At 65.8% G+C, this 26,034-nt stretch overlaps 3 protein-coding genes across 4 annotated transcripts; 2 read left to right on the forward strand and 1 right to left on the reverse strand.

Moving 5' to 3' along the window:
* Positions 1–1,416: 1,416 nt before the first annotated feature.
* Positions 1,417–3,045, forward strand: DDIT3 (DNA damage inducible transcript 3; the record flags this gene model as incomplete). Its single annotated transcript, XM_084277231.1, has 4 exons — positions 1,417–1,494; positions 2,036–2,083; positions 2,215–2,382; positions 2,632–3,045. Exons 3-4 carry the CDS (start codon positions 2,239–2,241, stop codon positions 3,043–3,045), a joined length of 558 nt encoding a protein of 185 aa, XP_084133357.1. The 5' UTR covers positions 1,417–1,494; positions 2,036–2,083; positions 2,215–2,238.
* A 109-nt stretch (positions 3,046–3,154) lies between these two features.
* On the reverse strand, positions 3,155–11,197 carry MARS1 (methionyl-tRNA synthetase 1; the record flags this gene model as incomplete). Of its 2 annotated transcripts, XM_084277229.1 has the most annotated exons (22): positions 3,155–3,421; positions 3,516–3,605; positions 3,735–3,761; positions 3,838–3,909; positions 4,027–4,210; positions 4,437–4,541; positions 4,676–4,807; positions 4,929–5,142; positions 6,205–6,322; positions 6,436–6,531; positions 6,620–6,790; positions 7,458–7,532; positions 7,630–7,831; positions 8,780–8,983; positions 9,111–9,227; positions 9,377–9,489; positions 9,593–9,765; positions 9,868–9,943; positions 10,115–10,249; positions 10,353–10,431; positions 10,553–10,643; positions 11,095–11,197. In XM_084277229.1, the coding sequence occupies 22 exons, from the start codon at positions 11,195–11,197 to the stop codon at positions 3,269–3,271; spliced, it is 2,730 nt and encodes a 909-aa protein (XP_084133355.1). In that variant the 3' UTR covers positions 3,155–3,268. The 2 variants fall into 2 exon arrangements, with proteins under 2 accessions (XP_084133355.1, XP_084133356.1); XM_084277230.1 differs by lacking the exon at positions 3,735–3,761.
* Positions 11,198–12,300: 1,103 nt separating this feature from the next.
* On the forward strand, positions 12,301–24,330 carry ARHGAP9 (Rho GTPase activating protein 9). The gene is made up of 18 exons (XM_084277235.1): positions 12,301–12,357; positions 15,411–15,765; positions 16,265–16,461; positions 17,370–17,582; positions 18,047–18,124; positions 18,292–18,384; positions 18,458–18,519; positions 20,080–20,167; positions 20,299–20,394; positions 20,903–21,001; positions 21,096–21,204; positions 21,288–21,401; positions 21,867–21,965; positions 22,064–22,141; positions 23,017–23,070; positions 23,155–23,289; positions 23,389–23,494; positions 23,816–24,330. The coding sequence occupies exons 2-18, from the start codon at positions 15,456–15,458 to the stop codon at positions 23,994–23,996; spliced, it is 2,112 nt and encodes a 703-aa protein (XP_084133361.1). The 5' UTR covers positions 12,301–12,357; positions 15,411–15,455; the 3' UTR covers positions 23,997–24,330.
* Positions 24,331–26,034: the final 1,704 nt, after the last annotated feature.

Below are 26,034 nucleotides of genomic sequence, written 5' to 3' on the forward strand. Positions count from 1 at the left end.
AGTTGCTGGGCTGTGGCTATGTTGGGATGTTGAGTCACAGGGGGATTGGCTGCTGGGACAGGGTGGGAGGCATGGGGGGTGGTGGGGGTAAGAGGCTGCAGCACTGAAAGCCACCTCTGCCTCCATGTCCATGGGGTCGTGGGGAATCCCAGGGCTGGAGCAAGGCAGCCCATCAGCGATGGTCCCAGCGCCGCTGGGAATCCCAGGGAGGAGGGAAAAGCTCTGGGAGCCGCTTTGTGTCCCCAGAGAAGGGAGGGAGAAGGTGTGAGAAACGCTGCAGGCACCCCCCTGCCACAGGCAGGGACACCAACCTCCAGGCCTGGAGCTACACAAGGGTGCCCAGGGCCCCAACCAACCTGGCCTTGGACACCCCCAGGGATGGATGGGGCACCCACCCCCTCTGGGCAGCCCCTTCCAGCCCCTCACCACTCTCTCTGCACAGAACTTCCCCCCAATCTCTCCTCTCCCCCTTCCCTCCTCCAGCTTCACCCCATCCCCTTGTCCTGCCAGTCTCTGCCCTTTAACAAGCCCATTCCCCTCCTGTTCCTGGGGTCCCTTCAGGGACTGGGGGGCTGCAGTGAGGTCCCCCCACAGCCTTCTCTTCTCCAGGCTGACCCAGCCCAGCTCCCTCACCCTCTCTCCATAGGGGAGCTGCTCCAGCCCTCTGAGCATCCTCATGGCTCCTCTGACCCCTCTCCACCAGCCCCACATTGTATTGGGGCCCCAGCTCTGGACTCCTGAGGACAGAGCAGAGAGGGACAATCCCCTCCCTGTCCCTGCTCCCACCCCTCTGCTGATGGAGCCCAGGATCCCATCACCCTTCCCAGCTGCAGGAGCCACTGCTGCTCATGGGGAGTTCCTCACCCAGGTCCTTCTCCTCAGGGCTGCTCCCCAGCATCTCTCCTCCCAGCCCGTATCCATCCCTGAGCTCCCGGGGGCTGGTGCAGCCTCAGCAGAGACTCCCAGACTCCCAACTGGGCTGGGAGGGACCCCAAAGGTCACACAGCTCCAACCCCCCCCCCGCTCCGCCCAGGAGCAGGCGGGGCCCGATCCCCTGTACCGAGCGCGGGGCGGGGGAGCTCAGAACGGGCTCCCGCACCGCACCGGGACCCCGCACCCCCCCCCCGGCCTGGCTGTGCTGCGGGCCCTTTAAGGCGGGGGCGGGGCCGGTTTCCAGCCGTTGCATCATCCCCCCGCGTGACTCACTCCCCCCACTCCCCCCTCCCCCGCCCCCTGGGGACTCTCCTGCCTGGCGGGGCGGTGCCGCTCGCCCCTCCCTCCTTTACTCCCATTGGCTCCCTCCGCCCCGCTCGTCTACGCTGCGGCGGAACGCTATTGGCTGCCGCTCAGCGCGAGCCTGACGTCACCCCGGAGGTTTTAAAAGGGGGCGTCGCGGGCGGCGGCGCCTCAGAGCGGAGCAGCGGCGGGATGATGCGCAGGACGATGAGGCAGCGCTCGGGCCGGAGCCGTGGGGAGCCGGGGCCGCCGAGGAAGGTGGGGCGGGACCCTAGGAAGGGTTTGGGGGGACCCTTACGGGAGAGGAGCCCTTGGGATGCGCCCCCTCTGCTCCCAGCCCCGAGCGGGGTGGGGGTCTGAGCCCGTGGGGGGACAGTCCCCTCCATCCCCCCCCCCCCCCCGGGCTCTGCGGGGGGACCCGACCCCTCCATCCCCCCCCGGGCTCCGTGGCGGGACCCGACCCCTCCATCCCCCCCGGGCTCCGCGGAGGGACCGACCCCTCCATCCGCCCCCGGGCTCCGCGGGGGGACCCTGTCCTCCATCCCCCCCCCCCCGGAGTCTGTGGGGGACCCGGCCCCTCCATCCCCCCCCCCGGGCTCCGCGGGGGGACCCGACCCCTCCATCTCCCCCGGGCTCCGTGGGGGGACCCGACCCCACCACCCCCCCCGGGGTCTGTGGGGGGACCCGACCCCGCCATCCCCCCCCCGGGCTCCGCGGGGGGTCCGTCCTCTCCATCCCTCCCCTCCATCCCCCCCCGGGGTCCGTGGGGGTGGAACCCGACCCTGTCCTCCCTCCCCAGGCATCCAGGATAAAGCGCGTCCTCATCGATCATCACACCTGAAAGCAGGTAAGGGGGATGGGGGGGGGGAGGCAGCAGCACCGGGGTCTGCTGGGACCAGCCCCCCCCAGGGAGGGGAGGGGAAAGGAGGAGAGGGGAGGGTCCCCCCCCGGAGCTGAGGGTCTCCCCCTTCCCTCCAGCCCTGCACAGGCCCGGCGCTGACAATGGCAGCTGAAGGACTGCCCGTGGGGGCGGCACCTGCCGCTGCCCTGCCCAGCTGGGAGCTGGAGGCCTGGTACCAGGACCTGCAGGAGGTGCTGGCAGCAGCAGAGTCCAGCGACCCCTCTCTACCCTGGGGGGCTGAGCAGGTGAGGGGGGGCAGCAACGCCTGTGGGGGTGTGGAATTGGGCGGGGATGGGGGGTGGGCATCCATCACCCATCACTGGCTCTTCCTCCTCCCTGCAGGCTCCGCTGGGGATGGAATTGGGTGGGGATGGGGACATCCATCACCCATCACTGGCTCTTCCTCCTCCCTGCAGGCTCCGCTGGGGATGGAATTGGGTGGGGATGGGGACATCCATCACCCATCACTGGCTCTTCCTCCTCTCTCCCTGCAGGCTCCGCTGTGGAGCACAGAGGGGGCTGGCCATAGCCCAGAGGGCTGCGAGCTGGATGTAGCTCTGGCTGCTGAGCTGTTGGAGCTGCTGGGGCCGGAGAGCACATCCAGCACAGAAGCAGCAGCACTGCCAAGCTCAGCCTCCAGCAACACCACCTCCCCACCGGGGTTGGGAGCAGAGGAGGATAAAGCCAGAACAACCCCGGGGCGGGGAGGGGTGAAGAGGAAGAGGTGCAGCCCTATGGCAGCCAGCAGGGAGCTGGCCAAGCAACGGGAGCGGGCTAACGAGCAGCGGGTGCTGGAGCTGATGAGCCACAACGAGCAGCTGCGGGAGGAGATCCGCAGGCTCAGCGCCGAGGTGGAGCACACACGGGCTGCCCTCATCGACCGCATCCTCAGCCTCCGCCGGCCTTAAAGCCCCGAGGACTTGTGCTGCCTTGGGGGGGGGCAGCCCTGGACTGGAAGGGCCCTGCCCCACTGGCACAGACTGATGCTGGGGGGTGGGGTGCTGCTTCTCTAGGCTCTTTCTCTGTTTTTACACTTTATTTTACTCATGAACCACTACCCAGCACAGCTCTGTCTGGTCTCTGGGGGGGGCACTGGGGTTGCTGCTCCCCCCAGCACTGAGGACTCTGCTGCTACTTCTTCCGCTTCCCCTTGGGCACAGGGACTTCAGGGCTTTTACCCTCTGCTAGTGCCAGTTGCTTCTTCAGCTCTAGTAGCTTGGATACCTCCACGTCGATCTGGCTCTTCTCTGCCTTGGTGGCTTTCAGCTGCCGCACGTGGTTGCCCTGGGGGAGGCAATGAGGGGGGGAGGGATAAGGATTTGGGGATGGGTAGGAGGGAGGTTGAGGGTAAGACAGGACCAGCCCCTCACTCTCTCACCTGCTTGGCCACCTCTTCCATCAGCTCCTGGATCAGTTGGGGGTTGCTAGGAGCCACGGGAGTTTGTGGGGCTGGAGGGGACTGTTTGGCCTGTGGAAGGTGAGGAACAGGGGTGAACGATGGTCCCTGCCCTCAGGGGCATTGCTCTGCAGCCCCTGCCCCCTCCTGGGGAGAGGGGCAGGTTGCTGCATCACCCCTGAGGTGGTGCTAGGGAGTTACCTGGGGCTCTACAGGAAGATCTTCAGGCTGGGAAAGGAGAAGACAGCAAGTGAGGAGGGAGAGAAAGCAAAGGTGGAAGCCAGGAGGGGCTGGGTGTGCTCACCTGCCCTCCCCCAAAGCGCTTGCGAAGGGCTTCGATCTGCTCACTCTCCAGCTTCTGGAAAAGGGGGCTCACCTGGAGCCAGGAAGAAAGGGGATCAGCACCCCTGCCATGCTGGGACCCCACTCCCACCCATGGGGGGTGGGTACAGCCTCCACCCCCCCCTCCCCAGCCCCCAGCCCCACCACCTACAGTGCCCACGCGATGCCCAGGGGCCAAGGTGCAGGGGAAGCTGTGGCTCAGGACGAAGCACTCTGGGGGGATGTGGAGCTGCTCCTGGATGGCTGAGCTGACGCTGGGCATGTAGGGCTGCAGCATCACAGCCAGCAGGGAGGCCATGTTCACTGCCACCCCTGTCACCGTGCCTGCGCGCTGCCTGGGGAGAGGGAAGCCATCAGTGCCAGCCCCCAGCCCTGCATCACCCCCCCACTCCTCCCCTTGTCTCATCCCCCTCCTCCCCAGCCCTGCTCTCCCCTCACCCCCTCCCCAGATTGGGTCCCCCTGTCCTCCCACCCTGCCTCTGACCAGCTCTCCCCCCCCAGACACCTCCTCCCCCCTCCCAGCTCCAGTTCTCACCCCTACCCCTCCCCAGCTCTCCTTACCTGTCCTTTTCATCCCCCTTGATGCGCTTCCAGGGCTCGTTCACCTGGATGTACTGGTTGCCATGGCGAGAGATGTTGAGGATACATCTCAGGGCATCACGGATGCTAAAGGGGGGGATGAGGGAATTGAGGGGGGGGAGCTGAGCACCTGTTGTAGGTCAGATCTCTGCCCTCTCACCCTCAGGACAATTCAACCCTGCTCCAGGCTGGGAGGGGGGGGGTGGGGTTCAGGTACCCACCGGACTTTCTCCAGCAGCTGGTGGTACTGGTGCAGCTCCAAGGTGACACGGGCCAAGAGCCGCTTGTCCTCTGGTGACAGCACCATGTCAGGGACAGCACCACCAAAGAACTTGCACACAAACATGCCAGCTCTGGGGACAGAGAAAGAGAGAGGGCGAGCAGGTATGAGCACAGCCTGGGGCCAGAGAGCAGGCAGGAGCACAGCCTGGGGCCACACACAGCCCCTTCCCCCTGCCCAGGATCTCCTAGGACCTGTTGATGAAGTTGCCCAGGTTGTTCAGCAGCTCTGAGTTGTTCTTCAGCATCAGGTCGCTCCAGGAGAAGGCACTATCCTGCCCCTCAGGCCGCAGGTACAGCAGGTAGAAGCGCCAGATATCCGCAGGGATGCCCGTGTCCTTGGCCATGTCCCCAAACACTCCCACCCCTCGGCTCTTGGAGAACTTCCCATCCTCATAGTTCAGGTACTCTGGGGGGAAAGAGGGGCAGGAGAGGCACAAGAATGGATCCAGTCTTCTCCCAGGGATCCCAATCCTCTCCCATCATTAAGGTTGGAAAAGACCCCTTGAGATGGTCAAGTCCAACTGTCAACCCAACACCACCCTGTCCCCTAAACCCCATCCCCAGCTGATGTCTCCACACAGCTTTTTGACCACATCACCCCTCTCCTGGTCTGCTGGGATCAGGACAGGCTGGGGGGGAGCTCTGAGGAGAAGGCCCTGGGGGTGCTGGGGGGTGACAGGGTGGCCACGAGCCAGCAGTGTGCCCTGGGGGCTGAGAGTGCCAAGGGGATCCTGGGGGCATCAGGAGGAGTGTGGGCAGCAGGTGACAGGAGGGGATCCTCCCCCTCTGCTCTGCCCTGCTCAGGCCCCACTGGAGTGTTGTGTCCAGTGCTGGGCTCCCTGGGATCAAAGGGACAGGGATCTGCTGGAGAGAGTCCAGAGGAGGGACAGGGAGATGCTGAAGGGGCTGGAGCATCTCCCCTGTGAGGAAAGGCTGAGGGACCTGGGGCTGTTCAGCCTGGGGAGGAGAGACTGAGAGGGGATCTGATCAATGGGGATCAATAGCTGAAGGGTGGGACACAGGGGGCCATGGGCAGCCTCTGCTCAGTGTCTGTGGGGACAGGACAAGGGGTGATGGGCTCAAGTTGGAGCACAGGGAGTTCCCCCCCAATCTGGAGAAGAACTTTTCCCCAGTGAGGGAGCCCTGGGACAGGCTGCCCAGGGGGTGTGGAGTCTCCTCCTCTGGGGATATTCCAGCCCCATCTGGACACCAACCTGTGTGACCTGTCCTAGGGACCCTGCTGTGGCCTGGGGTTGGACCTGATGGTCTCTTGAGGTCCCTTCCACCCCCTGTGATTCAGTCTGTTCCTCACAGAGCAAGGAAACACTGTCAGAACACTCCCACCAACCTCAAAGGGGCTTCCAAGTCAAGGAGGGCAAGAGCAGTGGTGTGGCTGTGCAGGACACAGCAGGCTGTTCCCTGGGCTGAGAGGGAAAACAGGCAGCATGGAGACTCCCCCCCCCAGTACCTGTAGCAATGAGGTGGTTCACCAGGGTGTAGTTGTCCTCAGCACCAAGGAGTGAGCAGGGGAATATCACACTGTGGAAGGGGACGTTGTCCTTGGCCATGAAATTGTAGAGCTCAACCTGAGAGGTGAGTTGGGTGGGGAAACATCATCAGTGAACCTTGAGCACCCAGCCCTTGTCCCTACACCCCCCCTCTCCCTCCCCAAAACCCTGCAGCAGCACCAGGCTCCTACCTGCTGTGGGTTCTTCCACCAGCGTTCCCAGTGCTGGGTGTAGTTGGCTGTAATGGACAAGTAGCCAATGGGGGCATCAAACCACACGTAGAAAACCTGGGGTGAGAGGAAAACATGAGCAAGGGGGAGCCCCAGGCAGGGGGAGCCCCAGGGCAGAGGTGACTGAAGGGGGGGGGACACCCACCTTGTCCCGGAAGCCGTCGAGGGGCACGGGGGTGCCCCACTTGAGGTCGCGGGTGATGCAGCGGGGCTTGAGCCCGTCCCGGAGCCAGGAGCGAGTGATGTAGCGAGCGTTGGCTGTCCAGTCCCCTGTGGCCCAGGACTGCTCCAGCCAGGGCTCCAGCCGCTCCTCCAGCTGTGGAGGAACATACAGGGATGGTCAAGGGGTCACCCCATCTCCCTTGGACATAAGAGGGATGGTCAAGGGGTCACCCCATCTCCCTGGAGCATACAGGGATGGTCAAGGGGCACCCCATATCCCTTGGACATAAGAGGGATGGTCAAGGGGCACCCCACCTCCCTGGAACATACAGGGATGGTCAAGGGGCACCCCATCTCCCTGGTAAATTGAGGGATGGTCAAGGGGTCACCCCATCTCCCTGGAACATACAGGAATAGTCAAGGGGCACCCCATCTCCCTTGGACATAGAAGGATGGTCAAGGGGCACCCCATCTCCCTGGTGCATAGAGGGATGGTCAAGGGGCACCCCATCTCCCTGGCACACAGAGGGATGGTCAAGGGTCAGCCATCTCCCTTGGACATAGAAGGATGGTCAAGGGGCACCCCATCTCCTTGGAAAATTGATGGATGGTCAAGGGGTCACCCCATCTCCCTGGGACATACAGAGATGGTCAAGGGGGCACCCCATCTCCCTTGGACATAGAAAGATGGTCAAGGGGTCACCCCATCTCCCTGGCACATAGAAAGATGGTCAAGGGGGCACCCCATCTCCCTGGCACACAGAAGGATGGTCAAGGGGTCACCCCATCTCCTCCCCACTTGCCCCCAACATGAAGCTCACCTTAGGCAGGTCCAGGAAGAGGTGCTTGGTGGGTTTCACCACAGGGACCCCCCTGCAGAGCTTGCACTGTGGGTTCTGTCAGGAGAACGAATGGCTCAGGACAAGGCTGGGGGGGTACCAGGCAGAGCGAGACAGGGGTTGTGGGGGGGCACCAGGGGGGGTCCTGTCCCACCTTCAGCTCCACAGCATTGATGAGTTTGCCACATTTATCACACTGGTCCCCCCGGGCCTCCTCGTAGCTGCAGAAGGGGCAGGTCCCCTCCACAAAGCGGTCGGCCAGGAAGCGCTGGCAGCGCTCACAGCGCAGCTGCTCCACCGTGTCCTGCAGCAGGAAACCCCGGGCCAGCAGGCGCTGGAAGATGTCCTGAGCGATGCTGGGACAGGAGAGGGACGGCCCCCATCAGTCAAGGAAGCCCAGAGAAGCTACAGAGCACCCTCAGCCAGGTATGCTGGGGGTCCCCCCAGTATTCGTAGAATGGGGTGGGTTGGGAGGGACTCCAAGGGTCCCAGAGCTCCAACCCCCCTGCCACAGGCAGGGACACCAACCTCCAGGCCTGGAGCTACACAAGGTTGCCCAGGGCCCCAGCCAACCTGGCCCTGAACACTCCCAGGGATGGGGCACCCACCCCCTCTCTGGGCAGCCAATCCTATCCCCATCCCCATCCCCGTCCCATCCCAGTCCCAATCATAGAATCCCAGACTGGTCTGGGTTGGGAGGGATCCCCAAGGGTCACAGAGCTCCAACCCCCTGCCACAGGCAGGATCAGCAACCTCCAGGCCTGGAGCTACACAAGGCTGCCCAGGGCCCCAGCCAACCTGGCCTTGGACACCCCCAGGGATGGATGGGGCACCCACCCCCTCTCTGGGCAGCCCCTTCCAGCCCCTCACCACTCTCTCTGCACAGAACTTGCCCCAATCTCTCCTCTCCCCCTTCCCTCCTCCAGCTTCACCCCAGCCCCTTGTCCTGCCAGTCTCTGCCCTTTCACAAGCCCATTCCCCTCCTGTTCCTGGGGTCCCTTCAGGGACTGGGGGGCTGCAGTGAGGTCCCCCCACAGCCTTCTCTTCTCCAGGCTGACCCAGCCCAGCTCCCTCAGCCTCTCTCCTCGCAGGGGAGGAAGCAGCAATACTCCAAACCCTCCCTGACCACAGGCACCACTGCTGCTCTGATCATCCCTGTGGCTCCTCTGACCCCTCTCCACCAGTCCCACATTGTATTGGGGTCCCAGCTCTGGACACAAGACTCCAGCTGGGCACCCTGTGAGCTCCTGCTGGGGGGTGATGGGGGTGTGTGTGGGGGGGGGGGGGGGTGTGCAGCTGCTCACGTGGTCTGGTGTGGGGTGGTGGTGCGGCCAAAGTAGTCGAAGGAGATGTCAAACCACCGGTAGATGTCAGTGTGGATGGCGTTGTACTTGTCACAGATCTGCTGGGGGGTCAAGCCCTCCTCCACTGCCTTGGTCTCAGTGGCGGTGCCGTACTCGTCCGTCCCACAGATGTAGAGGGTGTTCCAGCTCCGCAGCCGGCAGTACCTGTGGGCAGCAGCCTGTAACACCCACACAAGGTGTTGAGGGCAGTACAGCCCCCCCCACACCATGTCATTTCCCTCCCCAGGGGGGCTTTTCCCACCCCCCCTCCTCCTCCAGCCAGGCCTCTCACCTGGCAAAGGTGTCGGCGCTGAGGACGCAGCCGATGATGTTGCCGAGGTGGGGCACGTTGTTCACGTAGGGCAGGGCGCTGGTGATGAGGATGTTCCTCATGCCCTCCACAGGCAGCCTGGCACAGACAGGAGATGCCAGGTCAAGCACTGGAAGCCATCATGGGGCCACCCCAACCCTCAAGGCGATGGTGGCATCAGCCTAGAAGCTTGTCAGGCTCCTCCAGAGGTGTGGGACAGGCAGCCTCAGTGGTATCTTGGGACTCACACAGGTTTCTGAGGCTGCCAGGGCTTGGGCAGTGCTGCAGCACCCTGGGCCCAGGCCTCTGCAGCAGCTGTGATCTCCTCCTCGGTCAGGGCACGCTCAGAGCCTTCTTCCTCCTGCAAGGAAGGCTGGTGCCAGTGAGGGGGTCTGTGTGCCTGTCAGCACCAGCCCCCAGGAGCCCATCATTAAACCAGGGCTGAGAGGAGGCCAGGACTGCACCTCAGTCTCATTACTCGTGGCTCTTTCCATGGCCAGGGAGGGTGGAGGCTGCTTCTGCAGGTAGGACTTGAACTCCAGCAACGCCTTGGGCACCAGCACGGAGTCAGCAGCTTTCCTGCAGGCCTCTGAGAGCGTCATGCTCTGGAACCAGGTCCTCAGTGCCTGCAGGTCACCTTGAGGTGGGGAGGGGAAAGGGAGTGAACCAAGCAGCGTGAAGTCTCACAGCCCCAGCACACAGGGGCTCCCCCCTCTCAGCACCCCTGTTCTGCTCTTACTTGGCAGGATGCTCTGATCCTGGAGGACAGGGAACAAGGTGCCCCACACAACCACATCAGCCACCGACTCGGTGTCCTGAGCCAGAGAAGCAGAGGCAGGTCCTGAGGTGCTCCCCAGCCAGGCTCTGGCTGCAGGCAGCGAGCGCAGCTCTCCATGCAGAGATGGGGGGGGGGGGGGGCTCACCCCTTCCCCAGCAGCATCCCCCCCATGAGCTGGGGGGGTCCCCACGGCTCCAGCTCCACTCACCCCAGCGAGGTAGGCAGTGCCTCTCCTGGAAAAGCTCTGCTCCAGGTGGGTCAGCAGCTTCCCCAGCACCTCCAGTGCCTCCAGCCCGCTCCTGCCCTGCACCAGCTGAGCGTACAGGGCGGCCGCGGCGGCGGGCTGGGCACGGGGACAGACAGACAGACAGACAGACAGTGTCAGGAAGGATAGTGGGGGCGGGGGGGGGGGGAAAGGGGGCTGCTGTACCCCCCGGGGCACCCACCTGCAGCTCGGTGGCCTCCCACTCCAGCCACTGGTTGGTGAGGTCGGTGGGCTCCTCGCCGCGGGCCAGGAAGAAGAACCTGCGGGAGGATGAGGAGGGGAGCGGGGCCGGGAGATGCGGGGCTGGGAGGTGCGGGGACGGGCGGTGCGGGGCCGGGCGGTGCGGGGACGGGCCGCCCCGCCCCTGCCCCCGGTACTTACTGGCAGATGGCGTTGGGGGAGAAGAGGACGGTGCCGCTGTCCAGCTCCAGGGCCGGTACCCACGGGGAGCCCAGCGGGCCCGGGGGCCGCTCTGCAGGACACAGCCAACCGCTCAGCACCCGCGGGCCCCGGCGGGCGGGGGAGCAGCCGATGGGGAGGGGGGGAGAGGGGGGCAGAAGGGAGCAGAGGAGGGGGGAGAGGAAGGGGGGAGAAGAAAGGGGGGGAGAGGGGGGAGAAGAAAGGGGGGGGAGGGGGGGAAGAAAGGGGGGGAGGGGGGGGGAAGGGGGGGAAAGAGGGGGAGGAGGGGGGGACGAGGAGGGGAGAGAGGGGGAGAGGAGGGGAGAGAGGGGAGGGGAGGGGAGGGGAGGGGAGGGGAGGGGAGAGGGAAGGGGGAGAGAGGGAGGGGAGGGGGGGAGAGGGGAGGAGAGGGAGGGAAGGGGGGGGGAGACGAGGGGAGAGGAGGGAAGAGGGGGGAGAGGGGCGGAGAGGGGGGGTAGACGGGAAGGGGAGAAGGGGGAGGGAGCAGCCGCTGCCGCTCTCACCTGCGGGGCCGCCCCAGACGAGCCGTACGGGTGCCCGGGCAGCGCCGGCAGCCGCCAGCACCTTGAGCGCGGCGGGGCCGCCCGCCGCCACCCGCAGCCGCATCGCTGCGCGCTGACGCAACGCGCCGCGCGAGGCACGCCGGGGCCGGGGCCGGGACCCGCCCCCCACCCAACTATCGCGAGAGCCACGGGGCCGCGCGGTTGCCATGGCGACGCGGGAGCCGCCCCGCCCGGGGTTCCCGCCCCGCCCGGGGTTCCCGCCCCATCGGGGTTCCCGCCCCGTCCGGGGTTCCCGCCCCATCGGGGGTTCCCGCCCCGCCGGGGTTCCCGCCCCGTCCGGTTCCCGCCCCATCAGGGTTCCCGCCCCGCCCGGGGTTCCCGCCCCGTCCGGGTTCCCGCCCCATCGGGGTTCCCGCCCCATTGGGGTTCCCGCCCCGTCCGGGTTCCCGCCCCGTCCGGGGTTCCCGCCCCGTCGGGGGTTCCCGCCCCGCCGGTCCCCGTTGTTCCCCGGTCCCGCCGCGGAACGGGGCTGCGATGTCACGACACGGGGACGTACCCAGCGCCCCGCGTCACACGACCCCCGACTCCCCAGTGCCGCCCCCCCCAACCCAACTCCCTCCCCGCAGGACGCGGACGGGGCGCACGGGGAGCGTCCCTGACCCCCCCCACCCCCGTCCAGGTACAACACCCCCCCCCCCCCTCCATGTCCGCTCGCCCCTACCCCCTCTCTCGCCTCCCCTCCCCTCCGGGGCTCCCCCCCCCAACCCCTCCCAGGGCAGCCCCCCGCACCCCGCCCCGCCCCGCGCACCCCGGCATCCCGTCTGGCCCCATCACATGGGCCGGGGAGGTGCGCGCAGGGACAGGTGGGTGGGGGCCAGACACCCAGGGCTCCTCCCGGGGGGTCGGGCCGGGGGGGGTCTGTGCTGGCAGAGCCCGGGGAGTCGCCCCCGGCCTGTTCTCCGGGACCCCCCCCCCCTCCAATCCCTCCTCCCATCCCGGTGTCCCGGGGCCAGCGAGAGCAAAGGGAGCCGGGGGGGCAGGTGGGACACAACCGGGCCGGGGTCCTCTCCCCGGGCAAAGGGGATTTGCGGTTGCCCTGCCCCTCCCGGGTGTGGGGAGGGCAGAGCAGGGTCCCGTGAGGCTGCAGGCTCCTGCCCCTGCCCCCCGGGGGTGCTTCCCTGGCCCCCCGGGGCCCCCAGTCCGCACCCCGTGGTCTCAGCGCCCATCTCCCTGTCCTGGCATCGCGGTGCTGCGCCAAAGATGGTGAGTGTGGCTCTGGCTGTGGGGCCGGTGTGGGGCCTGTTTGGCAGGTGTGGGGGTTGTGGGACCGGTGTGGGGGCTGTGGGGTCAGTATCGGGGCTGTGGGGCTGGTATGGGGGCTGTTTGGCAGGTGTGGGGGTTGTGGGGTCAGTGTGTGGGGTGTGGGGCTGGTATGGGGGCTGTTTGGCAGGTGTGGGGGCTGTGGGGTCAGTATGGGGGCTGTTTGGCAGGTGTGGGGGTTGTGGGGCTGGTGTGGGGCCTGTTTGGCAGGTGTGGGGGTTGTGGGGTCAGTATGGGGGCTGTGGGGCCGGTGTGGGGGTTGTGGGGTCAGTATGGGGGCTGTGGGGCCGGTGTGGGGGCTGTTTGGCAGGTGTGGGGGCTGTGGGGCCGGTGTGGGGGTTGTGGGGTCAGTGTGGGGGCTGTGGGGCCGGTGTGGGGGTTGTGGGGTCAGTATGGGGGCTGTAGGGCCAGTGTAGGGGCTCTGGGGCCGGTGTGGGGCCTGTTTGGCAGGTGTGGGGGTTGTGGGGTCAGTGTGGGGGCTGTAGGGCCAGTGTAGGGGCTCTGGGGCCGGTGTGGGGGCTGTTTGGCAGGTGTGGGGGTTGTGGGGTCAGTATGGGGGCTGTAGGGCCAGTGTAGGGGCTCTGGGGCCGGTGTGGGGCCTGTTTGGCAGGTGTGGGGGCTGTGGGGTCAGTGTAGGGGCTCTGGGGCCAGTGTGGGGGCTGTTTGGCAGGTGTGGGGGCTATGGGGTCAGTATGGGGGCTGTTTGGCAGGTGTGGGGGCTGTGGGGCCGGTGTGGGGGCTGTTTGGCAGTTGTGGGGGCTGTGGGGCCGGTGTGGGGGCTGTTTGGCAGTTGTGGGGGCTCTGGGGCCAGTGTGGGGGCTGTAGGGCAGGTATGGGGGCTGTAGGACCGGTGTGGGGGCTGTTTGGCAGTTGTGGGGGCTGTGGGGTCAGTGTGGGGGCTGTTTGGCAGTTGTGGGTGCTGTGGGGCCGGTGTGGGGGCTGTAGGGCCAGTGTAGGGGCTCTGGGGCCAGTGTGGGGGCTGTTTGGCAGGTGTGGGGGCTGTGGGGCTGGTGTGGGGGCTGTGGGGTCAGTGTGGGGGCTGTGGGGCTGGTGTGGGGCCTGTGGGGCTGGTGTGGGGGCTGTGGGGTCAGTATGGGGGCTGTTTGGCAGGTATGGGGGTTGTGGGGTCAGTATGGGGCCTGTTTGGCAGGTGTGGGGCCTGTTTGGCAGGTGTGGGGGCTGTGGGGCTGGTGTGGGGGCTGTGGGGCAGGTGTGGGGGCTGTGGGGTCAGTATGGGGGCTGTTTGGCAGGTATAGGGGCTGTAGGACCGGTGTGGGGGCTGTGGGGCTGGTGTGGGGACTATGGGGCTGGTATGGGGGCTGTGGGGCTGGTGTGGGGGCTGTGAGGCCCGTGGGGCTTGTGAAGCTCCAGGTCTTGGGGTCCAGGTCTGTGGGGCTGGGGATGAGGAAATGCAGAGCGGGGCACCAGGGGTGGGAGGACTTGGGGCGCAGACCAAGGCCCTGGGCTGTGGTTTGGAGGCCATGGGGCTGTGGGGGATGAGGACCAGGGGACCAGAGGCCGTGGGGCTGAGGCCCCCCCTGCCCCATCCCCCAGCCCCATGCCATGCGGGGCGAGGAAGCCGCAGCCTTGCCGCTTCCTGCTGCAGCAGCTGCTGAGTTTCCTGCAGGTCTCAGCCGGGGCCACCTCAGCACCCTCGGTGCCGCGGGTCCCGCCAGGCCTCCCGCGCCCCGGGGCTGGGCACTGGCTTCCCTGGCACCAGAACTGGGGCAGCACAAGGTCACTGCACTGCTTGTGGACACATCTGCTGCGGCCTGTGCCACGGCTGGGGGGATCCATGGCTGTGGGGCACAGGCTGGCCATGTTTCATTGCCATAGCCATGGGGCAGAGGCTGGTTATGGGGCACAGCCTGGCCATGGGGCACAGCCTGGCCGTGTGGCACTGCCACAGCTGTGGGGCACAGCCTGGCTGTGTGGCACTGCCACAGCCATGGGGCAGAGGCTGGCCATGTTTCATTGCCATAGCCATGGGGCACAGCCTGGCCATGTTTCATTGCCATAGCCATGGGCCACAGGCTGGTTATGGGGCACAGCCTGGCCATGGGGCACTGCCATAGCTGTGGGGCACAGCCTGGCTGTGTTTCATTGCCATAGCTGTGGGGCACAGGCTGGTTATGGGGCACAGCCTGGCCATGTTTCATTGCCATAGCCATGGGGCACAGCCTGGCCGTGTGACACTGCCACAGCCATGGGGCACAGCCTGGCTGTGTGGCACTGCCACAGCCATGGGGCACAGGCTGGTTATGGGGCACAGCCTGGCCGTGTTTCATTGCCATAGCCATGGGGCACAGCCTGGCCATGGGGCACTGCCATAGCCATGGAGCACAGGCTGCCATGTGGCACTGCCATAGCCATGGGGCACAGGCTGGTTATGGGGCACAGCCTGGCTGTGTGGCACTGCCACAGCCATGGGGCACAGGCTGGTTATGGGGCACAGCCTGGCCGTGTTTCATTGCCATAGCCATGGGGCACAGCCTGGCCATGGGGCACTGCCATAGCCATGGGGCACAGGCTGCCATGTGGCACTGCCATAGCCATGGGGCACAGGCTGGTTATGGGGCACAGCCTGGCTGTGTGGCACTGCCATAGCTGTGGGGCACAGCCTGGCCGTGTTTCATTGCCATAGCCATGGGGCACAGCATGGCCATGGGACACAGCCTGGCCATGTTTCATTGCCAGAGCCATGGGGCACAGCCTGGCCGTGTTTCATTGCCATACCCATGTGACACAGACTGGTTATGGGGCACAGCCTGGCCGTGTTTCATTGCCACAGCCATGGGGCACAGCCTGGCCATGGGGCACAGGCTGGTTATGGGGCACAGCCTGGCCATGTGGCACTGCCACAGCCATGGGGCACAGCCTGGCCATGGGGCACAGGCTGGTTATGGGGCACAGCCTGGCCATGTGGCACTGCCACAGCCGTGGGGCACAGCCCCGGGGCACAGCTGCCCTGACCCCCAGTCCCCTGTGCCTTGCAGCTGGCCAGGGCTCGGCTGTAGTGTGCCCTGGTGCCCGGCGCGAGGATGCTGGCGGGGCGCTGGCGGATGGAGGGGCGGCGGTGGCGCCGCGCCGAGCCGGCCGTGCTGCTCCGCGCCCTCTACGACTACACGTACCGGGCTGACGACGGGCGACACGTGGCCATGGCTGCTGGGGAGCAGTTCCTGCTGCTCCACAAAGCCAACGAGGACTGGTGGCAGGTGAGACGGGCCAGCGAGCCCAACTGGGCTCGGCCTTTCTTTGTCCCTGCCAACTACGTGGCCGAGCTGGATACTGGTGACACTGGTGACACCGGGAGATGGAACGTGCTGCCCCCCAGCCAGCCTGCGGGCACGGGTGAGCAGGGCAGGGGGGCACAGGGCTGGGCTCCTGGAGACACAGGGTAGCAGGACACTGGGAGAGTGGACCCATTGGGCACTGGAGTGGGGAGAAGGGATTTGGGGCATTAGGGGGCATAGAGTGAGGGGACACTGGGGGCTCCTGGGCTGTGGGGGTCTGGGTGCACAGGCTGGGGGAGGGTTGAGGCTGTGGGGTGGGGGGTATTAAGGGTACAGGATGAGGGGACGCTGTGGGGACAGGGCTGGTGGACACATCAAGGGCACAGTGTTGGAAGACACCCGTGGGGTGTGGTGGGGGCCAAATGGCTGGGAGCACAGGAGGTAGAAGGGATACAGGGCTGCAGGCACTGGGAGACACTGGGGACGTGGGCCTATCAGGGCCAGTGAGACACTGGGGAAACCAGGGTTGGGGGTCCCAGGTGGAGTTCTCTGCCCCTCCACCCCCCCAACCTGCAGCATCGTTTTGGGTTGGTGGACATCCCTCTCTCTTCCCTCAGGCCTACCAGTGCAGTACTGCTCACTGGAGGATCTGTGTGACCCACCTCCCCCCACCCCCCAGGAGGCTAGGCTGACCCCCACCCACCCCACGGGCCCCCCCTGCATCAGCACCAGCCAGCTGGCAGAGGGGGCTGTGCCCCCCCCTGCTCTGCGGCGGTGCCAGTCCCAGCAGGAGCTGCTCACCCAGGGCACTGGGGTAAGTGGTGGTGGTGGTGGTGGTGGGGGGGGGGTCAGCTGTGCCCCCAGCTCTGCTCCCCTCTGAACCCCTGAAGGGACCTGTGCCCCCTGTCCCCACACCCCTCCCAGCCTCTGCACCCTCAACCCATAGGCTGCATCTCCAACCTGCGTCCCCTCCCTGCACCCCTACACCCTCAACCTCACCCACATCCCCCCCCCCCCTGCACCCCAACCACCGCCTGCATCACCACCCTGCACCCGCTGCACCCCCCCCCCCCAAATTCACTCCTCTGCATCACCTACCTGCACCTCCCAACCTCACCCTCTTGCATCACCCCCCCCTGCACCCACCCCAAAGCTCTGCACCCTCCCTTCACCCCCTGCACCCCCAGCTTTGCACCCCAGCACCTCAGCACCCCACAACTACACCCGTGCTGCATCCACTTCCTCGTGGGCCAGGGGAGGAAGTTGGGGGGGGGAGCAGGGGGGGGTGCTGTGCACCCACAGCTGGGTTGTGGGGGGAAGAGGGGGGGGGCTGGGTGCTGCGTGACCACGGGCGGCAGGTGGGAGCGGAGCGATGGCCCCTGGGGGGGCAGTGAGGGGGGGGCAGTGGGTTCCGGAGGGGTGCTGGAGGGCTGGGGGGGGTGGGGTGCAGGAAAGTGGGGTGCAAATGGCTCCAGGAAGCGATTGCAAAACCCTGATGTGAGCTGGGCTGGGCACTGGGGGGGGGGGTGGGATACTGGGCGAGGGGGGAGTGGGCAGAGCAAGGGGCTGCGGTGCTGGGGGTGGGGGGGGTAGAGTGAGGGGGAGCTGCTAGGAGTTGTGGGGGGGCTGGGCAAGGGGGGTACTGCTGGCAGGCGGGCAGGAGATGAGGCTGGGGGTGTCCATGTGCCTCCTCACCAGGTTAGGATCTGTCCCCCACCCCAGGTGCCCCCCGTGGGATCCACCATGATCTACTGCAACCTGGAGGAGCTGCAGCGGGTGGGGGCTCAGACTGAACCCCCTTTGCCAGCTGGCCCCCCCCTCCAGGTTTTGGGGGCCTGGGAACGTCACCTGGACCCCAACACTGGGCGCTGCTTCTTCTACAACCCCGAGACTGGCAGAACCTCCTGGAAACCCCCCCGACGGCGCCGGGAGGAGGTGAGCAGCTTTGGGGGGCAGCAGGCTGGAGTCCTGGGCCCCCACCAGCCTCCCCACCAGCTACATTTACACCCCTCATCCTCATCCCTTCCCTACCCCCTCCACATCCCCCTACTTCAGCATCCATCCCTCTGTCCCCTCTACCCCCCCACGCCCCCCATGTGCACCCACCAGTGCCCCCCCAAGGTCTGTTACATCCTCCTCATGCCCCCCCCCTACTTTGTTCCCCACAGTGGCCCCTTGTTTCTCCCAAATTATCCCTCCCACCCCCTCTATGTGGCTCCACCACCCCCCCCTCTGACTCCTCCAGTGCCCTCCAGGTTCCCCTCACTGCCTGCCCTTGTCCTTGGCAATTAGTGCTGCTTGCAATTAGCGCTGGCACTAATTGCTGGGGGTGGCCCTGGCCTGGAGTCCTGGCCATGGCATCCCCTGAGGCTGATCCGTGTCCCCTGTGTCCCCTCCAGAGCCTGCCTGCCACAGCTGAGCCCCCCAGCACCACAGCACACTGGGGCTCCAGTGATACCAGCATCCCCAGTGGCACCGTGAGCTGGGAGCAGTGGGGGAGGGGGCTGCAGAGGAGGGGGGGGTGGGCACTGGGTGGCATGGGTGGGGATCAAGGCATGGCTGGATAAAGGGGGTGCTGGGAAGGGTATGGGTGGGCACTGGGGAGGGTCCAGGCTGTGCCCCCCACACTGTTCCCCTGCTGCAGGTGAGCCACAGCCAGACCCTTTCCCACCACAGCCATGAGGACCCCCCCCCCTGCCCGGCCCAGCCCCCGCCCTGCGCCCCTGCCCTGCCCACCGTGAGTTACCCTGGGGCTGGGGAGGGGGGGGCTGGGGGACCCCGGGGGGGCAGCACTGACCTTGTCCTTGCAGGAGGTGCAGAAGGCCGGGCAGCTCAACAGGACCAAGATTGCTGAGGGGGGAAGGAAGCTCAGGTGGGGGCTGGGGAAGGGGCTGGGCTGGGGGCCTGGAGGGGAATTGGGGTGCTGGGGGCTGGGCTGGGGTCCTGGAGGGGAATTGGGGTGCTGGGGGCTGGGCTGGGGTGCTGGAGGGGAATTGGGGTGCTGGGGGCTGTGATGGGGGTCCTGGAGGGGAATCGGGGTGCTGGGGGCTGGGCTGGGGTCCTGGGGGGGAATCAGGGTGCTGGGGGCTGTGCTGGGCTGGGGTCCTGGAGGGGAATCTGGGTGCTGGGGGCTGTGCTGGGGTCCTGGAGGGGAATTGGGGTGCTGGGGGCTGTGCTGGGGTGCTGGAGGGGAGTCGGGGTGCTGGGGGCTGGGCTGGGGTGCTGGAGGGGAATTGGGGTGCTGGGGGCTGTGCTGGGGTGCTGGAGGGGAATTGGGGTGCTGGGGGCTGTGCTGGGGGTCCTGGAGGGGAATCGGGGTGCTGGGGGCTGTGCTGGGGTCCTGGAGGGGAATTGGGGTGCTGGGGGCTGGGCTGGGGACCTGGGGGGGAATTGGGGTGCTGGGGGCTGTGCTGGGGTGCTGGAGGGGAATTGGGGTGCTGGGGGCTGTGCTGGGGGTCCTGGAGGGGAATCGGGGTGCTGGGGGCTGGGCTGGGGTCCTGGGGGGGAATCAGGGTGCTGGGGGCTGGGCTGTGCTGGGGTCCTGGAGGGGAATCGGGGTGCTGGGGGCTGTGCCAAGTTGGGGTCCCAAGGTGGGGGGAGGGGGGTTGTGCCAGCCTGGTGTCCTGGGGGGCTTGTGGGGAGTCTGGGTGCTGGGGGGGGTCCATGCCAGCTTGGGAGGGGTCCCCATTACAACAGAAGCTTTCTGCCAAGCTGAGGGGGGGTCCTATCAGCCTGGGTGGAGGGGAATCTATGCTGGGGGGGGTGCTGTGCCAGTTGGGGGTGGCATTCCAGCCCTGGGAGGTGGGGGGGCTGTGCCAGCCTGGGGGTGGGCATTGCAGCCTGGGGGGTGTGGGGGGGTGGGCTGTGCCAGCCTGGGGGTGGGCATTGCAGCCTGGGGGTGTGTGGGGGGGCTGTGCCAGCCTGGGGGTGGGCATTCCAGCCTGGGGGGTGGGGGGGGGTGGGCTGTGCCAGCCTGGGGGTGGGCATTCCAGCCTGGGGGGTGTGTGGGGGGCTGTGCCAGCCTGGGGGTGGGCATTGCAGCCTGGGGCGTGTGGGGGGGGGCTGTGGCAGCCTGGGGGTGGGCATTGCAGCCTGGGGGGTGTGTGGGGGGCTGTGGCAGCCTGGGGGTGGGCATTCCAGCCTGGGGGGTGTGAGGGGGGGGCTGTGCCAGCCTGGGGGTGGGCATTCCAGCCTGGGGGGTGTGTGGGGGGGGCTGTGCCAGCCTGGCCTGTGGCTCTTCACAGCTCAGGGGCTGCAGACAAGCGATGTCCCTGGCACACAGAGGCCCTTCTGGCTGTGCCAGGCTGGGGGGGTGACTGGGTGGATCTGGGTCACTACCAGTGCCCAAATGGTGCCCAGGGCTTGTGTGGGGCTCTGCTAGGGTAGGGGGGGGGGGCACCCAAACCTACCCCCAGCCCTGACTGCGCCCCAGGAAGAGCTGGGGGGTCTCCTGGGTGGTGCTGGCCGGGAACAGCCTCATCTTCTACAAGGAGCCCAAGGGGCCGACACCCACTGCCTGGGTGAGTGGGGGGCACGGGGTGGGGTGGGGGGGCTGGGGCAGTGGGACTGTGGGGAGTGGAGGGATTTGGGGTGGTGTGGGCACACGAGGGGCACAGGGCACCTGTGATGCTTGGTTACCCCCCCACCCCAGTGCCCTGCCAGCAGCCGGCCTGAGAGCAGCGTGGACTTGAGGGGAGCTGCTCTGGATTGGGCCAGGGACCTTTCCAGCAAGAAGAACGTCCTCCATGTGAGTGTGCTGGGACCCCCAGGCTGGGGCCATGGGGCTGCCTGGATAGCCCAGGGGATGTGGGGCTCTCTGGAACAGTCTGGGCATCACACAGCCCAGCTTGGAAAAGATCTTTGAGATCATGGAGCCCAACCATCCTCATCCTCAGCCTCTACTAACCCACATCCCTGAGCACCTCACCTGGCCAACTTTGAAATCCATCCAGGGCCTGGGGCTCAGCCCCACCTCCCTGGGCAGCCTGTGCCAGTGCCCCAGACCCCTTTTGGGGAAGAATTTCTTCCTAATGTCTAAGAGGAAGGAACACAGAGGAGGGACCCCCAGTGCCCAGCACGTAGGGCCACCCCCAAAACGGGACAAAGGGGTGCTGCTTATACACCCCTGGGATGTGGCAGGGGTGTAGCACAGGGAACCCCTGTGGTGTAGAGGCTTCCCCATGGGGGAAAAGCAGGGTTCCCCCCCCTGGAGTGTCTCCCCCAGCCCACCCCATCCTGCTCCCTGCACCCATCAGCTCCGCACGGTGACGGGGAACGAGTTCCTGCTGCAGTCGGACCACGAGGTCACCGTCCAGGAGTGGGCCAGGGCCATCCGGGGGGTCATTCACCAGCTGGTGAGTGCCTGGAGGGGGACCAGGGCTTGTCCCATGGCTGCTCCCAGCTCCCTTGGCATCCCTAACTGTCCCTGTCCACCCCCCACCACCCCAGGACCTGGAGAACCCTGTGGACACGCCTGGCAGGTGGCTGCACCGGGGCTGCGCCGGGGACCTGCCCGAGCTCAGTGGGGATGAGGATGAGGCACCACGAGCCCCTCCAGGTAGGATTTGAGGGGCTGAGGAAGGGGGAGCAAGAAAGGTGAGATTGTGGCTGCACCCCCCGAGCCCTCTGTGACCCCTCCAGGTGCCCCCCAACCCCCTGACATCTCGGAGAAGAAGCGAGTGAAGAGCAAGCTGAAGCGCTTCATCATCAAGCGGCCCCCGCTCCAGAGCCTGCAGGAGAAGGGGCTCATTCGAGGTGGGGCTCTGTGGGACCTCCCCCCAAGGCCCACCACACCCTTGGGGTTTGCCCAAATCCTCCCTGTGCCCCCAAAGTGGGAGAGAAAGAGGGTGCCTGGGCTGCTTGTCCCCAGTGGGTCCCAGTGCCTGCTCCCCCCTGAGCACCTGGTGGTCCCAATGTTCCTCCCAAGTCCCAGCATCCCCTCCTGGGATGCTCTTCCTGAGCTCGGTGGCTGTCATTGTCCCCTGCCCCAGTTCCAGAACTGCCCAGTGCACCCAGTGGTTCCAGGGTCTCCCTCCAGCCCCTTCCTGGTCCCAGTCTCCTCCTAGCCTTGGTGTCCCTCCCTTCCCTCACCAGTGCCCTCTAAGTACCCAGCATTTCCTCCTGGGGTCTGCACCAGCACGCCCCCACCCCCTTCCCAGTCCCATTTAGCCCTTGCCGTGGCCCAGTACTCCCAGTTTGGCCAGTTTGGTCCTCTCCCAGACCAGGTGTTCGGGTGCAGCCTGGACGCGCTGTGCCAGCGGGAGAGCACCACCGTGCCTCGCTTCGTCCGGCTCTGCGTGGAGGCCATCGAGGAGAGAGGTGGGGGGGCTCCCAGCTGGCCCTGACCCCCTTCCCCCCCCCCCCAGCTGCTGTGCTCTCCTCCCTGCTGGTTGTCACACCCTCCCTGTTGTCCCCAGGCCTTGATGTTGATGGGATCTACCGTGTCAACGGGAACGTGTCTGTGATCCAGAAGCTGCGTTTCGCCGTGGACCGGGGTGAGGAGACCTGGGTGATGGACACAGGATGGGGGATGCTGGGGAGAGGGCAGGGGAACTGTGTTGGAGCACGTGGGCAGGGATGGGGGGGAAGGTGTTTTGGGTCAGAAGAATCCCAGATGTGGATACAGGCTGGGAGGAGAGCTCCTGGGGAGCAGCCCTGAGGAGAAGGACCTGGGTGTCCTGGGGGATGAGAAACTCCCCATGAGCAGCAGTGGCTCCTGCAGCTGGGAAGGGCGATGGGATCCTGGGCTCCATCAGCAGAGGGGTGGGAGCAGGGACAGGGAGGGGATTGTCCCTCTCTGCTCTGCCCCAGCTGGAGTCCTGTGTCCAGAGCTGGGGCCCCAATACAATGTGGGACTGTTGGAGAGGGGTCAGAGGAGCCATGAGGATGCTCAGAGGGCTGGAGCAGCTCCCCTGTGGAGAGAGGCTGAGGGAGCTGGGCTGGGTCAGCCTGGAGAAGAGAAGGCTGTGGGGAGACCTCACTGCAGCCTCCAGTACCTGAAGGGAGCAGAGGAACAGGAGGGGAATGGGCTTGTTAAAGGGCAGAGACTGGCAGGACAAGGGGATGGGGTGAAGCTGGAGGAGGGAAGGGGGAGGGGAGAGACTGGGGGGAAGTTCTTTGCAGAGAGAGTGGTGAGGGGCTGGAAGGGGCTGCCCAGAGAGGGGGTGGGTGCCTCATCCATCCCTGGGGGTGTTCAGGGCCAGGTTGGCTGGGGCCCTTGGCAACCTTGTGTAGCTCCAGGCCTGGAGGTTGGTGTCCCTGCCTGTGGCAGGGGGGTTGGAGCTCTGTGACCCTTGGGGTCTCTTCCAACCCAGACCAGTCTGGGATTTTATCATTCCCCCCCCCCATAAACCCTCCTTCACCCCCACAGAGCGAGCCGTGACCTCGGACGGGCGCTATCTCTTCCCTGAGCAGCTGTGCCAAGGTGGGCCAGGGTGGCTGGGTAGGGGGTGGTCCTGGGGGGCTTTGGAGGGTCCAGACATCAGCTGCTTTCCTCTGCTGCTCCCAGAGGAGCGGATCAGCCTGGCAGACCCTGAGTGGAGCGATGTCCACGTCGTGACTGGTGCCCTCAAGCTCTTCTTCCGGGAGCTGCCTGAGCCCCTGGTGCCGTACCGGCTCTTCGACCCCTTCATCGAGGCCATCAGTGAGCACCCCCTCCTCTCATACTCTCCATGGGTGGGGGGTCCCTAGGAAATAGGGGTGGGTGGGACATAGCATCTGACCCTCTGGGATTCCCTTTCAGAGCTGCCAGACCCCCAGGAGCAGGTGGAACGAGTGGCTGAGCTGGTGCAGAGCCTCCCCCCAGCCAACTATGCCACCCTGCGCTACCTCCTGGCTCACCTCTGCAGGTAAGGGGGGGGGGCTCCTGGGCTGGGGAGGGGGCTGTAGGGAGGGGTTGGGGGTCATATGGGGCAGCTGGAGGGGCGTATGGGGCAGCTGGAGGGGAGTATGGGGCAGCTGGAGGGGTGTATGGGGCAGCTGGAGGGGCGTATGGGGCAGCTGGAGGCTTGGGGAGGTTGGGGTGGGGGCAGTGTAGCCCTGCTCTGTGGAGGGAGGGGTGGGATTAGCACCTATCAGAGCCCCTGTGCTCTTCCCTGGGTGGGAAGGGGGGGAGGATAAGAGGGGCTGGGGGTGCAGGACCCCCTCCCCTCAGCCCTGCCCCTCCCCAGGGTGATGGAGCGGGTGGATGTCAACCGCATGACGCGCCAGAACATCAGCATCGTGTTCGGCCCCACGCTGCTGCGGCCGGAGCGGGACCTGGGCAGCCTGGCAGCAGGAATGACCCAGCAGAACCAGGCTGTGGAGCTGCTGCTGGCACACTTCCACCACATCTTCTCTGCACCCCCTTGAGGGTGTTGGACCCCCCTCCCCACCACCACCTCCTCTGGCTTCTGCTGCCCCTTCCTCCTCTCTCCCTTCTCCCTGCCCTTTGCCAGCTCCTTCCCTGGGAGCAGCAGCTCTGCCCAGGGGGGTGGGCGTGGGGCAGGGGTGAAGGCCTGGGTAGGGCAGTGGTACCTGTGGCATTGAGATCCACCTACCTCACACTGCCTCCTGGGAGGGTGACAGCAGCCAGGCAGCTAGCAGCACCCCCAATGCCCTTCTCTGAGCCCCCTGCCCCTGGCCTGGACACCCTCCCCAGGTCGTTACAGCGCCGATTTATTCCCACCACTCATTAAAAATGTATCTGCAGGGGAAGAACCTGCTTCAGCATGGTCTTCAGCACGGGCATCTCTCTCTCTGTGGCACCTGGAGGGCCAATTCCCTCCCCTTCTTCCCCAGCCTTGGTGCCTGCAGTGTTTCTCACACCTTCTCCCTCCCTTCTCTGTGGACACAAAGCAGCTCCCAGAGCTTTTCCCTCCTCCCTGGGAGTCCCAGCAGCGCTGGGACCATCGCTGATGGGCTCAGCCTTGGGCAGCAGCGACTGCAGCCTGGATCTGGCTGGGGTTTGCTCTGTGGGGGCTGCAGAGAGCTCCTGGCTGCTCCTGGCAGCAGCTCCCCCTTCTCAACCAGCACCCAGCCATGAAAAAACCACACCATCCCACCCCTCACCTCACAGATTTAAGGATCACCATTAAAATCCCCACCCCACCAGGAATCTCCCACAATTCCCAGCCATGTCCAGTCTGGTTTGCCCATTCCCTATGCCAGTTACTGTCCTTAAACTCCTTGAGCCTCACATTTGCTGCCAAAAAAGGACTGTGGTGGTTTAAGCCTGAGGGGCTGAAGGCCAGATGCCCACCAGAGCTTCTCTATCACAGCCCTTTTCAGCTGGGCAGGGGAGTAAATAGATATTGAGAGGCTCAGGAGTGGAGAGGAGGACAGGGAGATCATTCTGCCATCAGCACAACGGGCAGAACAGACTCAACACAATAAAGGACAGAAAACTCTCTGGTTGATGGACCTGCCCTGCACCCCCAGTGACACCAGTCGGGTGATGAGAAGTGGGATCAGATCTTAAAGCAGCTTCCCCCCACCCCTCCCTTCCCTTCTCAGCAGAATTCACTTGAGTCAGAATTTCACAGAATCACCAGGTTGGAAGAGACCTTTGAAGACCATCGAGTCCAACCATTCCCATCCTGAGCTAAACCAGATCCCTGAGCACCTCATCTACCCTTTTCTTGAACACATCCAGGGAAGGGGACTCAGCCCCTCCCTGGGCAGCCTGTCCCAGCCCTGACCCTGCTCCAGGCCCCTGTTCCAGCCCTGACAACTCTTCCAGGGAAGAGCTTTCTCCTCCCATCTGCTCTGACCCTGCCCTGGGGCAGCTTGAGCCCATTGCCCCTTGTCCCATCTCCTGTCCCCTGGCTGCAGAGACCATCATCCACCTCTCTGCACCCTCCTGGCAGGGCAGGGGAGGTGGGGAGAAGGGCTCCCCTCAGCCTCCTCTTCTCCAGGCTCAACACCCCCAGCTCCCTCAGCTGCTCCTCAGAGGATTCACCCTCCAGCCCCTTCCCCAGCCTGGTTGCCCTTCTCTGCACTCACTCCAGGACCCCAATGTCCTTCTGATGCTGAGGAGGCCAGAACTGGACCCAGCACTCGGGGTGCAGCCTCCCCAGTGCCCAGTCCAGGGGCACAATCCCCTCCCCAGCCCTACTGGCCACGCTGGGTCTGACACAAGCCAGGATGCCCTTGGCCTTCCTGGCCACACTGCTGGCTCATGGTCAGTCACCCAACACCCCCAGGTTCTTCTCCAGCCTGTCTCCCCCAGCCTGTAGCTGCTGGGGGTTGTTGAGTCCCATGGGCAGGACTCTGCCCTTGGCCTTGTTAAACCTCATCCCACTGGGCTCAGCCCATGGATCCAGCCTGTCCAGACCCCTCTGAAGTCCCTCCCCACCCTCAGGCAGATCCACACCTCCTCCCAGCTCAGTGTCATGTGCAAACTGAGGGA

This window comes from Gallinula chloropus (genome assembly GCF_964237585.1).
Source record: "Gallinula chloropus genome assembly, chromosome: 31".
In the NCBI taxonomy this organism is placed as follows: Eukaryota; Metazoa; Chordata; class Aves; order Gruiformes; family Rallidae; genus Gallinula; species Gallinula chloropus.

What these genes read in the sequence shown, in the direction of transcription:
- ARHGAP9 (XM_084277235.1), top strand. Translation starts at nt 15,456, where the DNA reads ATGCTGGCGGGGCGCTGGCGGATGGAGGGGCGGCGGTGGCGCCGCGCC. An exon ending in CCAGCATCCCCAGTGGCACC is followed by an intron (nt 18,125 to 18,291) that starts GTGAGCTGGGAG and finishes CCCCTGCTGCAG; the next exon opens with GTGAGCCACAGCCAGACCCT. An exon ending in GGCCGACACCCACTGCCTGG is followed by an intron (nt 20,168 to 20,298) that starts GTGAGTGGGGGG and finishes CCCCCACCCCAG; the next exon opens with TGCCCTGCCAGCAGCCGGCC.